This window comes from Microcaecilia unicolor, chromosome 4 (assembly GCF_901765095.1).
Source record: "Microcaecilia unicolor chromosome 4, aMicUni1.1, whole genome shotgun sequence".
Lineage (NCBI taxonomy): Eukaryota > Metazoa > Chordata > Amphibia > Gymnophiona > Siphonopidae > Microcaecilia > Microcaecilia unicolor.
Genome location: NC_044034.1, coordinates 195,585,830 through 195,600,688, shown reverse-complemented (window position 1 = coordinate 195,600,688; position 14,859 = coordinate 195,585,830). Strand labels below are relative to the sequence as shown.

The window sequence follows — 14,859 nt, the reverse complement described above, 5'->3', positions numbered from 1 at the left end:
AGATGTAAGGCTGCAAGAGTGGAGTGGGGAGAAAGAGGGAGCAGATTCTGGGCTAGAAGGGTGGAGGAAAGGAAGATGGCGGAACCATGTGGGAGAGGCCAGGAGAGAGAGGAAGAGGGTGGCAAGGAAATAAATAAAAAGATAGTGATTACAGAGGATAGAAATATGGTAATGAATGGGAATGGAGGGCTGAGGAAGGAGTGAGATGGGGAAATGGAAAAACTAGTGGGTGAGAGAAAAAGATGAAAATCTGATAGGTAGCTGTAAACTAAAAAGGAGGAGAACAGTGAGAGGGTGAAATTTGCGTTGACAGCAAGGCAGAAAGAAGAAAAAAGAGAGGAAAGAGCTAAAAATAAGAAGTCAATATGTCAGAAGCAGGTGTAGTGAAGGTAAAAGAAGACAAATGGACAGCAGCCGCTCGAAAGAGAATTAGAAGACGACAGACAGGAAAGCAGAAAAGAAACTGCAACCAATATGATGGAAAAATACAATGTCCAGACCACAAAGGTAGAAAAAAGCAATGTATTTTGAATGTTTTAAATGGAATATGTTGGCTTTGGGAAATCTACATAGCAAATGTGTTTGTATCGTGTTCAGGAGAAAGGAAATGCATTTCTGTTTTTATTTCTCCAGTGTTGAAGTACATGCTAAGTTTAACTTTTTGGGGTTCCGAGTTCAATTTTTGTCTAAATATTTTTATTTCTGATACGTGATCCCTTGTTCTGTATTTGGTGAGGGTCTGTTGGTGTGACAGTAATGCCAGGTTGGGAAATCGGAGGGCAGGCGGGGAGGAGAGGGGATCAGGGAGGGGGCCCTAGCATGTCTAACACCAGTTCTGACCCTTGCTGTATAGCTGGTAGGGATCCCAAGCCTCCCCAGCTGAGGACTTCCTCCAAAGACGGCCAGAACTTCCTTCTACCAAGCTCTGCAGTCGGTGACAGCATGCTTGAGTCACCGACAGCTAAGCACGCATAGGGTGCTGGCATCAGTGGCTTACTGATGTTGCTGCTGCCTGCCAAGTTTGGTAAAAGGGAGTTCTGGCCACCTTCAGAGAAAGCCTTCAGCTGACAGAGCTTGAGGATCCTTATTAGCTAATGTATTTAAATTTTGCGGTAGGGCAGGGCAGAGAAAATATTGTGCCCACCCACTTTGGGCTCAGGCCCATCCAAAATTGGCTGTCTGGCTACGCCACTGCCGTGGTCAACCATGTCGAAGGCACTTGACATGTCAAATTGTAGGAGGAGTATATTGTTGCCGGTTGCGATCATTTGTTTGAATTTAGGCATAAGGGTAATTAATACTGTTTCTGTGCTGTGATTCGATCGGAATCCTGATTGGGCATCGTGCAGTATTGAGAACTTGTTTAAATAGTTTGTGAGTTGTTTTGTTACCATCCCTTCGGTTATTTTGGTTATTAGTGGTATGGATGCTACTGGTCTGTAATTGGTTGTTTCGCTTGCGCTTTTCTTTGTATCTTTGGGTATTGGAGTAAGTAAAATTTTTCCTTTGGGAAGAGTCCGTTTTGTAGCATGAAGTTTACGTGGTTCGTTAGGTCTATTATAAATTGTTGAGGAGCTGATTTCATGAGGTTGTTTGGGCATATGTCTAGTTTGCAGTAGGATTTAGCAAATCTTTTAAGTGTTTCAGAGATGAGGTCTTCTGATAGTAATTTGAATTCGGTCCAGGTTCTGTCTGCTGGGTATATTCCGTCTTCTGGATCTAGACAGTCTAGAAGTGTGGCGTATTCAATAATGCTGGCGGGTATTTTAAGTCGTAGTTGTATAATTTTCTCCTTAAAGTATTTTGCAAGGTTGTCGACATCTGGTCTTTGCTGTTGTTTGTAACTGGTGAGGTGTCTAGCAATTTATTCACAAGGTAGAAGAGTTTGTGTGTGTCTTTGTAGTTGGGTCCTATCATAGTTTTGTAATTTAGTCTTTTAGTCTGTTTTATGGTATATTTGTATTTCCTCCGAAGTAGTTTCCAAGCATTTAGTGTTTGTTCATCTTTCTTTTTGTTCCATGCGCGTTCTAGTTTCCTGACTTGTGTGTTAAGTTTTTTCATCTCTTCGGTGAACCATGGATTTGATTTTTTTCCTATGTGATGCTCTGGTTTGGATTGGGGCGATTCTGTCTAATGTTGTTGTGCATATATCGTCCCATTCTTGGAGGAATTGGATGGTGTCAGCATTTGTTGACCGTTCGTTCTATGAATATTCATGAGAGATTTGCATGTAGTGGAGCCCCGCAGCAAGCGAGGCGGGACCCGCAAATGTCCAGCGGCCCTGGAGGCAAATAATTCTCATCGCCCTGGATTGGTTGCATAGATCATGGTATACAGACCTGATTCAACTGCTGGATCAGGATCCTCTCTGTCTTCCATAGGTACATAGCTTACTGAAGCAAGGTCTGGTGCTAATGGAGGATCCTTGCCCCTTTTTGATCTTAGTGCTTGGCCACTGAAAGGACATGGTTGAGGCAAAAAGATTATTCTGATTTTGGTTATTGCTATCTTCCTTCAAGTTCAAACACTCTACATCCCATGGCGTCTGTGAGGGTGTGGAGGACGTTAGAGTCCCCCTTCTCTGCTCAGATTGCGTACATCCTAGCATTTCTCCAGACAGGCCTTCAGAAAGGATTGCATTGGGTTCTTTGAAAGATCAGGTTGCGACTTTGGCCTGTTTCAGGGGATGACCACAGATGACGTCTCTTGTAGCTTACCCAGATATCATTCGATTCTTGCAGGGAGTGGGCCACTTGCAACCTCTCTTTCGTATGCCATGTCCAGAGTGGAACCTTAATTTAGTCTTTCAGGCTCTTCAGAAGCCTCTTTTTGACTCTTGAAGGCCTCCTTGACAGATCTTTACACTAAAGATGGCGTTCTTGGTGGCTGTTGCATTGGCACATAGGGTTTTGGAGCTTCAGGCTGTCTTATTGGGATCCCTGTCTCAGCTTTTCAGAGTCGAATGTCCTGTCACAGTTCCTTCCTTTTTTCCGAAATAAGTATCGGCATTTGAGCTTCCATCCTTTTGCAGAGAAGACAGAGGCTCAGTATTTTTCCTTGAAGCTTCTCATGTATATAGAGTCTTCATTAGATATCTGAAAGTCATGAATGAGTTTTGCAAATCAGACTATTTGCTTTTTGGTAAGCAGAGGTTTGGCTTTATGGCTTCCAAGCCCACAATTGCCAGATAGCTAAAGGAGACTATTATTTCAGCTTATTTGCTTGCGGGGAAGCAGGCTTCTCAGGCCTTGGGGCTCATTCTATGAGGCATACAGTGACATCCTGGGCAGAGACTACTTTACTGTCTCTAGCAGATATTTGCAAGGTGGGGATGTGGTTGATGCTGCATACCTTTACCAAGTACTACAGGGTGGACGTTGTGGCGGGCTCGGAAGCCAGTTTTGGTGCTTTGGTCCTCGGGGCAACAGCACCAGGATCCCACCCAATCTAGGGATTGCTTTTGGACATCCCACAGGTTCTGGAATATTGGGAAGCTGTGTAATAGAAGGTAGAAAGCTGGGGGGGGGGGGGCATGTCAAGATGGCGCCATGAGCGGTGGCGTTAGAAGCGAGCTCCTGCCTACTAACTGCTGAAATTCGATTTAATTACCTGTTTTGAGATATGCCGCATACCAAACGTAAGGGGACAATTCGTGGGGTTCCCCTACACCCCGCGACGTCCACGCCGGCAAGTGGAGGTTTGGAGCGCTTCTTCCCCGCACTGTCCCGAAGAAGCGGAGTGGAGTCCTTAGCGGGAGGGACTGGTGAAGCGATCCCCCCGCAGGAAACAGAAATATCTCTCTCCCCGCCTTTCTCTACGACGCCTCCTTGCCCTGCAACTGCCTTGAGCGGGACGGGGTTTCTCTCGGAACCCGGAAAGGGTAATTCCGAGGAGCTCAGAGGGGAGTCCAACTCTGTAAGGACATCAGCAGCTGCAGGAGAGATGGAGGTGAGCCTGGGTAAGATCTGGCTGAAGTTACTGGAAATAGAAAAAACCCTGAGACAATCTTCGGACGAGGTAAAGACTCTGAGTTTGAATGTGCAGGAAGTGAAAAACTCTTTAGATATGGGAAAACAAGATTTTTCTTCTAAGATCGATGCCTCACAGAGAGAGACAAAGCAAACTGATGATTTTAAAATGGCTGTGATAAAAGATAATATGGAAATTAGAAGAAAATTGGAACAAGTAGAGAACTTTAATAGGAGATTAAATCTCAGAATATTGAATTTTCCTAGAATATTGGGAGTACCCCCAAAAGATATGTTCCAGAGATATTTAAAAGAAAACTTAAATTTTCCCCAAGAAGTATTTCCTCCTTTGAACAAGATTTATTACATACCAAGCACGATGAAAAAGGTTGGGACAGAGAATTCAATAGATCTACAAAATGTCACAGCCATTTTGGAGCAAACAATTGAAGAACCATCTGAAAGAGGGACGTTGATAATTTCTTTTGTATTTCAACAGGATTTAAATGCAGTAATGCGTCTTTACTTTAAATCAACTAACCGTGTGTTTTGTTGGCCAGAAGATCTGGCTTTATCCGGATGTGACTAAGTTTACACAAGAAAAACGTAAAAAGTTTCTCTCTATGAGGTCAAAAGTTTTGGAATTGGGAGGTTCTTTCCTCCTGACCTATCCCTGTGAATGTGTCATCAGGTTAAATCAAGTTAAATATATATATTATATGCCTGATCAGCTTCAGACCTTCCTAGACAATAAACAACGATAGAGTTGAGATATATATGGGACTGACGGAGCCATACTAATTTTTATTTACATATTATGATTGTGTTATCTTCACTAATTCCTATCCCCCTATTATTGAGGTCTAAGGAAGCCAAACTTTGTCTTTATTAGGACGTTTTGGACAATTATAATTTTCCTGTATTATTATTTAATGGCTGTATTACACTTTTGCAGTATGATAATTTCTGTAATAAGTATATAAAACTAATAAAAATTATGAACATAAAAAAAAAAAAAAAGAAGGTAGAAAGCTCAAATCCAGAACCTCTAGGGTAGCATTTTCTGAAGTGCTACCTGTTCCATGTGCAGGGCCCAAGAGACAGTCGGAGCTCTGGAGTCTTAATGCGTGAATGAGATGGCACAGGGAGGAGGGTTTTAGATTTGTTAGGAACTGGGCAACATTCTGAGGAAGGGGGAGCCTATTCCGAAAGGATGGGCTCCACCTTAACCAGGGTGGGACCCAGCTGCTGTTATCGGCATTTAAAAAGGAGAGAGAGCAGCTTTTAAACTAGAGACTGGGTGAAGGCCGACAATTGCTCAAAAGCTCATGGTTCGGAATAAGATATCCTTTAAAGATATCACCAAAACAGGGAAGATAGGGTATCCCAATAGTGAGGTTGCAAAAGAGACCGTAGTAGATCAGGTGTCCTTAAATACAAATAAAAATCAGACAAGACAGAGATTGCAAATTAATACTGTCAAGCAATACTGTCAAGCATGAGCATGTTGTAAATAGGAACAACAAACATAGTTTAGAATATTTTGCACTAAATGAAAAAATAGATATAATAGGCATTTCTGAGACCTGGTGGAAGGAGGATAACCAGTAGGACACTGTCATACCGGGGTACAAATTATATTGTAGTGATAGGGTGGATCAAATTGGTAGAGGGGTAGCATTGTTTCAAGTGAACGGCAATAACAACTGCGCAGGGGAGCTACCAAGTGATTGAGCTGCAGAAGGAAGATATTTCAACCAGTCCTAGTGTGAACTGACATCCCAAATTCATGTGGGATTTGCAGTCCCTGATTGCTGCAGTACATTCAAAATTACTTAAGAAAATGCACTTGGACCCCTTCAGGATTGCTAATTTGAAGACATCGCAGATGTGCATTTTAAAATACTGTCATATTCCTAAAATCAAAAATAAAATACCTTTTTCTACTGTTTGAACAATTTATTTTCTAATTTGCTTTGGTCCCACTGTCTCTCTTTTCTGTTTTTCTCTGTTTCTTCTGCTTTACAGGGTCTTTTGCCCATCTGATATTTCTTCTGTCTCCAAGTGCACCATCCTTCTTTCCTCTGCATCACTATTTGTCCTGACTAGTATCTCCCTTCGGTGTCCCTTGTCCCTATCCTATCCCCAAGTTCAGCATCTGCCCTTTCTGTGTCCCCATCTCCCCCCTTTTTCAGCACAAGCCTACCTGGTCTCCTCATCTCCTCCTTTTCTAATATCTGCCCTCCTGGTGTCTCCATCTCTCCCTTTTTCTAACATTGCCCTCTGTCCCCATCTTCCCCCTTTCCAGCATTACCTCTTTCTGCCCATCTCACCCCTTTTTCACCATTCTCTCCATATTTCCATTCCCCCCTTCCAGTAGTGCCTCTTTGTGTCCCTATCTCCTCCTCCCCATTCCAGTAGTGCCCTCTCTGTGTCTCTATCTCCTTACCCCCCTTTCTAGTAGTACCCCTGTGGTCCCTATCAGTGAACAGTGAAGAAAAATTAGCTCAACCTATAGTTTATAATTGCGGTTTCTACCAGCTATAATAATTTTTGAAGCTGTGTCAGTGATATTCGATTATTTCTTTTCTCCTCCAGCTTTTAAGGCACTTCCTATCGAACTGAAACAGCTTTATACTTGATACAGATGGACCAACAATAAAAAATTACAAGGTGGATGCAGCAGCTCATAAGTTTGTTTGCTTGCTTTGCTTCAAATGAACGGCAATGACAACTGCGCGGGGGAGTAGAAACAGATTAACCAAACTGGCTTCCTTGCTTACAATGGACTAGATAGACTCAGTTCCACTCCCGCCCATTAAACCTTCTTGGGCAGCTTTCTCCCTTCTCCAGCCCTCCCCCCCCCCCCCCCCCCCCGAATCTTACATGTTTGGCCCGCTGTACCGTCTGCGTGGTGATTTCCACTGCTCTCCTGCGTGAGTCTTGCATATACTCCTGTCTCTTCCGCCCACTCTCTCCCATCCACATGGTCGCTCGTTTTTAAAGCCCTGAGGCGTTCTCCCTCCGACACTGGCGATTCACATAACCTTCTGCCAGCGTCGGAGCCTCTCCTCAGGCACGTCCCGCCTCCTCTAATGCAACTTCCTGTCTTCCGCAGAGGTGGGCGCGCCTGAGGGAGAGGCCCCGACGCTGGCAGAAGGCTGGCTATGTCAATCGCCAGTGTCGGAGGGAGAAGTCTTCAGGGCTTTAAAAATGACCATGCTGATGGGCAGAAGAGACAGGAGCAGGGGCAAGACTCGCACGGGAGGGGGGAGGAGGCAGATGAAGCTATTGGCAGGCATTTGGCGCTTAGGTGCCATCTGTTCTAAAAATCTGTTTGGGGTAGCAACCGTTCCCCCTGCGCCCCACGTAGCTACGCCACTGCCAGTGAGCCATGCAAAATGGTAGAGACTGTTTTATAAAGAAAAAAATTACAGAGCGTATTCAAAAGCATGGATTAATGAGACAGAGCCATCATGGATTTAGTGAAGGGAAATCTTGCCTCGCCAATCTTACATTTCTTTGAATGGGTGAACAAACGTGGATAAAGGCAAGCCGGTTGATATTGTGTATCCGGATTTTCAAAAGGCCTCATGAAACACAAAGTACCTCATGAAAGACTCCAGAGGAAATTGGAGAGTCGTGGGATAGGAGGTAGTGTCCTATTGTGGATTAAAAACTGGTTAAAGGATAGAAAACAGTTATTCAAAGTTGTTAAATTGCGAGAGGATTGTGAAAAATTACAAGAGGACCCTATGAAACTGGGAGACTAGATGTTTAATGAGAGCAAGTGCAAAGTGATGCATGTGGGAAAGAGGAACCCTTTCCCACATGCAAGGTTCCACGTTAGGAGTCCCCAACCAAGAAAGGGATCTTTGTGTCGTTGTTGATGATACGTTGAAACCCTCTGCTTAGTGTGTTGCGGTGGCTAAGAGAGCAAATAGAATGTTAGGTATTATTAGGAAAGAAATGGAAAACAAAAATGAGGATATTTATAATACCTTTTGTATCGGTCCATGGTGCGACCGCACCTCAAATATTGTGTTCAGTTCTGGTCACCGCATCTCGAAAAAGATGTAGTGGAATTAGAAAAGGTACAGAGAAGGGTGACGAAAATGATAAAGGGGATGGGACGACTTCCCTATGAGGAAAGGCTGAAACATCTAGGGCTCTTCAGCTTGGAGAAAAGACGGCTGAGTGGAGATAGAGGTCTTTAAAATAATGAGTGGAGTGGAACGGGTAGACGTGAACCGTTTTGTTTACTCTTTCCAAAAATACTAGGACTAAGGGGTATGCAATGAAGCTACAAAGTAGTAAATTTGAAACGAATCGGAGAAAAATGTTTTTCACTCAACGTGTAATTAAACTCTGGAATTCGTTGCCAGAGAATGTGGTAAAGGAGGTTAGCTTAGCAGGGTTTAAAAAGGGTCTGCCCGGCTTCCTAAAGGAAAAGTCCATAGACCATTATTAAATTGACTTGGGGAAAATCCACTGCTTATTTCTGGGATAAGCAGCATAAAATGTATTGAACTTTTTCGGGATCTTGGCCACTGTTGGAAACAGGATGCTGGGCTTGATGGACCTTTGATCTGGCCCAGAGTGGCAATATTTATGTACTTATGAGGAATTAGGTCTTACCTGATAATTTTCATCCCAGTAGTCCTTCTCACTATTCTAGGGGACCTCCCAAGGTTTGAGGAGTTTAGTTGGTGCAAAGTAATGGGTCAGATAACAACTGTCACCTTGTGTGGTTCTTTCTGTGTATTTCTTGTTCTCTACAAGTTGTCCAGAGATGGGAGAGGTTCATACGTTTGCTCATCTGGTTAGTGTTAGGTTAACAAACTGTTTAAGGTTGTTTTTATTTTGAGTTTGTTCTTACTGCTTGTTTATGTAAATACTAAGGAGTTGGACTGAATGTCAAGAGAGATGTCTCAGCTCATTTTTCAAGTTCTTATCTCCACCTGCTGGTTGGTGGAGAAAACTGTCCCGCAAGTTCTGGAATAGTGAAAAGGACAAATGGAAAGAAAATTTATTAGGTAAGACCTAATTTCTCCTTTTGTTTTATGCACAGGTTGTATGAAAAGTTTGGGGAAGCGGCTTTAAGACCCTTCATCAAGTTCTATCCATCCATTTTGCCCTCAAACGTCCTGCACCTCTGTAGAGGTAACCCTGCTCACTTCTTAGCCTACCTGGATAGCCTTATCAGAACCAAACCTGAAGAGCAAAGGTAAGAGCGGCCTGTGAACAGGAAATATATTGGCTTATTTCCCCCCCCCCCCCCCACACACACACACACACACACCAGTTAGATGCTTAGAAATGAACTTAAATCATCTTTATAATTTTCCAAGTGGCAAATGTTTTAATCATAATCTTGTCTTAAAGCACTTTTTTGCCATTGGTAGCCCAGCCTAAGTAATCTCTTCTGAAAACTTGTAACAAAGCAACAGTTTTGGGGAGACAGTTTGTATTTATGGGCATAACTTTTGAAATATACGTGTGTCATTTAATCTAAGAAGAGTATCTACCAATCCAAACATAAATATATACATTCTCTGGGATGGTTTTTAAAACAGACTTTACTGCGCATACTTTGGTTTTGAAAATTCACTTAAGGGTGTGCATTTTTTAAATAGGTGTACACATTATAAATGATCACTTTAAAAGGCACATGTTTCTGACAAAAGAGGGATGTGATAGCCATAATGTAGTGGCTCACTTTTATTTTTTGGCTGGAATGAGGTAAAAAATGAAAGGGTATTGGAGGAAGTGACGTCGCGGTGCCTGATGGCGGCCTGAACTAAAAGCTCCTGCACCCTCTCAATGTAAAAAGCAGAATATGCGTTTATCAAAGTGTGGAAGTTGAGCTGTATAAGTTATGCGCTGACACAATGAGTAAGTCAGCGTCACACTCTTGTAAGGAGTTGGATCGCCATTTGCTAAAGACTTCGAGCAAGGGCCCGCCGCGCCATGTGTCGCCGTTGCCACACTTGCACTCGGAATCCGAGATTTCGCAGCCAGAGCTGGCAGTGGCGGAGGTCTCCAGTGATTTCTCGAGAGGTATTCTGAAATCTCTTCGTGCTTCACGGGAAGAGACTAAAGCTTCAAAGAATGAAATTCTAGATAAAATGGAAGCTCTTGGCACTGATCTGAAATAATTGGGTGGAAGAGTGGAGGACTTGGAGTGTCATATTGAGGAGCAGGTGGTGCAATGCTCTGAAGTTGCTTCGAAAGCAATATACTGAGCTTCAATTCAAGGTCGACGACCTGGAAAACCGTAGCAGATGGTGCAACCTTAGATTTCGTGGTGTTCCGGAGTGCGGTGGTGCGGAAGATGTCCCAATGGTGGTTCGGGTTATCTGCGACAAGCTGTTATAGCCAGACACATCGGTGAGTCCAGTGGAAAAAGACAGAGCCCATAGAGCTCTGGGTCAGCAAAGGGAGAACAGACCGCGAGACATTATAGTGAAGTTTGGCTCCTCAGCGGTGAGAGAGAGATTGCTTCTGAAGGCGCGGCAGACCCCATATGTGGAGTATAATGATGCCAAAGTGCAAGTATTTCAGGATCTTTCTGCTTTTACATTGGCTCAAAGGCGATTGATGAAACCAGCCCTGGATGTTCTTAGTAAGGGGAAAATAGCTTACAGATGGGCGTTCCCGTTTGCTTTGACTTTCACAATTGGGGGCAAAATACATCGGGTCTGCCATATTGAAGAGGCCTGGAAAATCTTGCGTGAGGCAGGGATATCTACAGCCTTGGTCCCCCAGGTGTCCATTGGTTTATCCGCAAAAGAGCGCCTGCAAAAGTGGAAACGGGTGGCTCCAAAAACGAGAAGCACTTTGCAAGGAGACTGAGTTCCTAGTGTGATTGTTTTGGGTAAATGGGAAAGGGGCTTGGTTGTCAATAAGGGTACAACATGGTTTGTTAACATTGGGGAGGAGGGTGGATGTTTGGTTGGCAGTGTCTGTATGATAATAGGGGGGGAAGTAGGATGTTTGTAGCAGTTGGGTTGGGGGGGGGGGTGGTTGGGGTTGCTGAATATGGTATTGTGATGTTACTTGTTTCTCTCAATTTGCCCATTCTGGTCATTCCTATGGCCATTGATTGGGGTTGGGTGGGCGGGGAGGTGGGGGTAGGGAACGATTTGTTGGAATTTGATGATACACTAAAGGAGGGGGTTGAAACTGAGGGAGGGGGATATTTTCTGGGATGGTTTGGAAGGGGGGTGTCGTGGGTAGGGGAAAAAGGTTTGTGGCTGTAGTGAATTCTGTGGGGGTGGGTGTGCCCTCCTTTGCCTATCATGCCTTGGCAGGTATTGGCTCCTAGTTTTATGATGCTTGAATGAGTCTGGATTTAAAGTTCTTGACATATAACGTCAAGGGCTTGAATTCTCCTCAGAAGTGTCAAAAGCTTTTCAAGGAATTAATGTACCATAAACCTCATGTTGTGTTTCTTCAAGAGACGCATTTGAGGAGGGATCATGAGAAGTTCTTGGTTCATAGGCAGTATTCCCATGTTTTCTTTGCGTCAGACGTGAATATGTCTAAGAAGCGTGGGGTAGCTATTTTGCTCCATTCTTCCCTTCAGGTCCAAGTATTGAAGATCAGGCGGGATCCAATGGGGAGATTTCTGGTGCTTCACGTTATGCTGAACAATTTGGCTTTTTCCCTGGTTGCTGTGTATGAACCTAATGATAATCAGGGGAAATTCTTTACTAGGCTTGGCAAGATTGTGCAACTAGACCCATACAGTGGTGGAAATAAGTATTTGATCCCTTGCTGATTTTGTAAGTTTGCCCACTGACAAAGACATGAGCAGCCCATAATTGAAGGGTAGGTTATTGGTAACAGTGAGAGATAGCACATCACAAATTAAATCCGGAAAATCACATTGTGGAAAGTATATGAATTTATTTGCATTCTGCAGAGGGAAATAAGTATTTAATCCCTCTGGCAAACAAGACCTAATACTTGGTGGCAAAACCCTTGTTGGCAAGCACAGCGGTCAGACGTCTTCTGTAGTTGATGATGAGGTTTGCACACATGTCAGGAGGAATTTTGGTCCACTCCTCTTTGCAGATCATCTCTAAATCATTAAGAGTTCTGGGCTGTCGCTTGGCAACTCGCAGCTTCAGCTCCCTCCATAAGTTTTCAATGGGATTAAGGTCTGGTGACTGGCTAGGCCACTCCATGACCCTAATGTGCTTCTTCCTGAGCCACTCCTTTGTTGCCTTGGCTGTATGTTTTGGGTCATTGTCGTGCTGGAAGACCCAGCCACGACCCATTTTTAAGGCCCTGGCGGAGGGAAGGAGGTTGTCACTCAGAATTGTACGGTACATGGCCCCATCCATTCTCCCATTGATGCGGTGAAGTAGTCCTGTGCCCTTAGCAGAGAAACACCCCCAAAACATAACATTTCCACCTCCATGCTTGACAGTGGGGACGGTGTTCTTTGGGTCATAGGCAGCATTTCTCTTCCTCCAAACACGGCGAGTTGAGTTCATGCCAAAGAGCTCAATTTTTGTCTCATCTGACCACAGCACCTTCTCCTAATCACTCTCGGCATCATCCAGGTGTTCACTGGCAAACTTCAGACGGGCCGTCACATGTGCCTTCCAGAGCAGGGGGACCTTGCGGGCACTGCAGGATTGCAATCCGTTATGTCGTAATGTGTTACCAATGGTTTTCGTGGTGACAGTGGTCCCAGCTGCCTTGAGATCATTGACAAGTTCCCCCCTTGTAGTTGTAGGCTGATTTCTAACCTTCCTCATGATCAAGGATACCCCACGAGGTGAGATTTTGCGTGGAGCCCCAGATCTTTGTCGATTGACAGTCATTTTGTACTTCTTCCATTTTCTTACTATGGCACCAACAGTTGTCTCCTTCTCGCCCAGCGTCTTACTGATGGTTTTGTAGCCCATTCCAGCCTTGTGCAGGTGTATGATCTTGTCCCTGACATCCTTAGACAGCTCCTTGCTCTTGGCCATTTTGTAGAGGTTAGAGTCTGACTGATTCACTGAGTCTGTAGACAGGTGTCTTTCATACAGGTGACCATTGCCGACAGCTGTCTGTCATGCAGGTAACGAGTTGATTTGGAGCATCTACCTGGTCTGTAGGGGCCAGATCTCTTACTGGTTGGTGGGGGATCAAATACTTATTTCCCTCTGCAGAATGCAAATAAATTCATATACTTTCCACAATGTGATTTTCCGGATTTAATTTGTGATGTACTATCTCTCACTGTTACCAATAACCTACCCTTCAATTATGGGCTGCTCATGTCTTTGTCAGTGGGCAAACTTACAAAATCAGCAAGGGATCAAATACTTATTTCCACCACTGTATGGTAAATTGGTTCTCGGGGGTGACTTTAATGCTTTGTTTGAGCCAGCTTTGGATAAGTCGGGAATGGTGGCGCCGAGTGATGTTAAAAATGTTAAGGCTTTGGTGGACTTCGCTCGCACTTTGGGTGTGGGTGATGTGGGTGTGGGTGATGTGAGATCGGGACTATTCTTTCTATTCCCATTCTCACGATTCTTACTCCCGCATAGATCACATACTCCTTGATGTATCTCTGCTCCAGGGAAGTTGTTGGTCTGATATTGGCTCTATCACTATTTCGGACCATGCTCCAGTCTGGGTAAAATTTGCCTCTATGGGTGAGGTTGAGAAGGATACCAGATGGACCTTAAATGTCTCTTTACTGAAAGAGGAAAAAATTCTAGCGAAGTTTCATTCGCTTTTGAGGGAATATTTTGATATTAATTTGAATTCTGGTCCCTCCCTGGGGATAGTTTGGGATGCATTTAAGGCAGTTTCAAGGGGATTTTTTCTAAAACAAGCTAGTACACAGGCTAGGATCAGGCGAAAGGAGTTAGCTGACTGTCTTTCGGAGTTGTCTAGACTGGAAGATCTTCATAAGGTCTCTCATTCGCTTTCTATTTTGCGACAGATACAAGTTTTGCGGCTAAGGTTAGATAATATCTATTCGGAACAGCTTCAGTTTGTTCAGAAACAGCAACAGCAGCTGCTTTACTTTTATCATAATAAACCTAATCGGTTATTGGCTCTTAAACTGCGGCAACAAAGATTTGATTGTACTATTCTGAGGATCAGAGATAGTAAGTCTCCAGTGTTAACTCAGTCCTGCTTGATCCGTCAGTGTTTTCAGGCATTCTACCAGTCCTTGTATAGGGCTGATGCGTCGATTCAGCACGATGCTATTTGAGCCTTTTTGACATCCCTGCAGCTTCCTGCCCTGACTGAGGAGCAAAGGGCCATGCTTGATGGGGACATACCGGTAGATGAAGTCAGGACCATGCCAACACGGTAAGCGAGGTAAGCATGGCAGGGGGGCGCTTCCCTCTGGGGGGCGCCGCCGCACCATGCTCACCTCGCTCGCCCTCCCCCCAACATCCCTTTTCTTTTTTTTTTCCTTTTTAAATGTACCTCCGTGGCGGTTCCGGCAGCGCAGCGTCAGTGAAGGAGGCGGCGCTCCCGACGTCGCTAGCCTTCCCTTCGCTGTGTTCTGCCTTCTTCTGACGTCATTTGATGTCAGAAGAAGGCGGAACAGCGAAGGGAAGGCTAGCGACGTCGGGAGCGCCGCCTCCTTCACTGACGCGCTGCCGGAACCGCCACGGAGGTACATTTAAAAAGAAAAACAAAAGAAAAGGGATGTTGGGGGGAGAGAAGAGGGCGGGCAGTTGAACAATGGGAGCGGGAGGGCAGGGGAGAGGCGAGAGCATGGATGCGAGGGGGGGGTCATGGAAGGGACAAGGGAGAGAGGGGAATTGCTGGAAAAGGATGAATGGAGGGGGCAGGGGACAGAGGAGCATGGATGGGCATGGATTGGGAGGGCAGGGCTCAGGGAGAGAGAGGAATTGCTGGAAAA

General features: G+C 44.6%; 1 protein-coding gene across 6 annotated transcripts in view; it reads left to right on the top strand.

The window, feature by feature from the left end:
• The window catches only part of HPS5 (HPS5 biogenesis of lysosomal organelles complex 2 subunit 2), a 379,294-nt gene that overhangs the window by 342,463 nt on the left and 21,972 nt on the right, over window positions 1-14,859 (top strand). For all 6 annotated transcript variants that reach the window (XR_003941938.1, XM_030201106.1, XM_030201107.1 and 3 more), the window contains one exon: window positions 9,040-9,195. Coding sequence is in view for 5 of the 6 variants with exons in the window: in XM_030201106.1 (XP_030056966.1) it covers window positions 9,040-9,195 (156 nt within the window). In the remaining variant the exon portion in view is untranslated. The remainder of the gene's footprint in view (window positions 1-9,039; window positions 9,196-14,859) is intronic.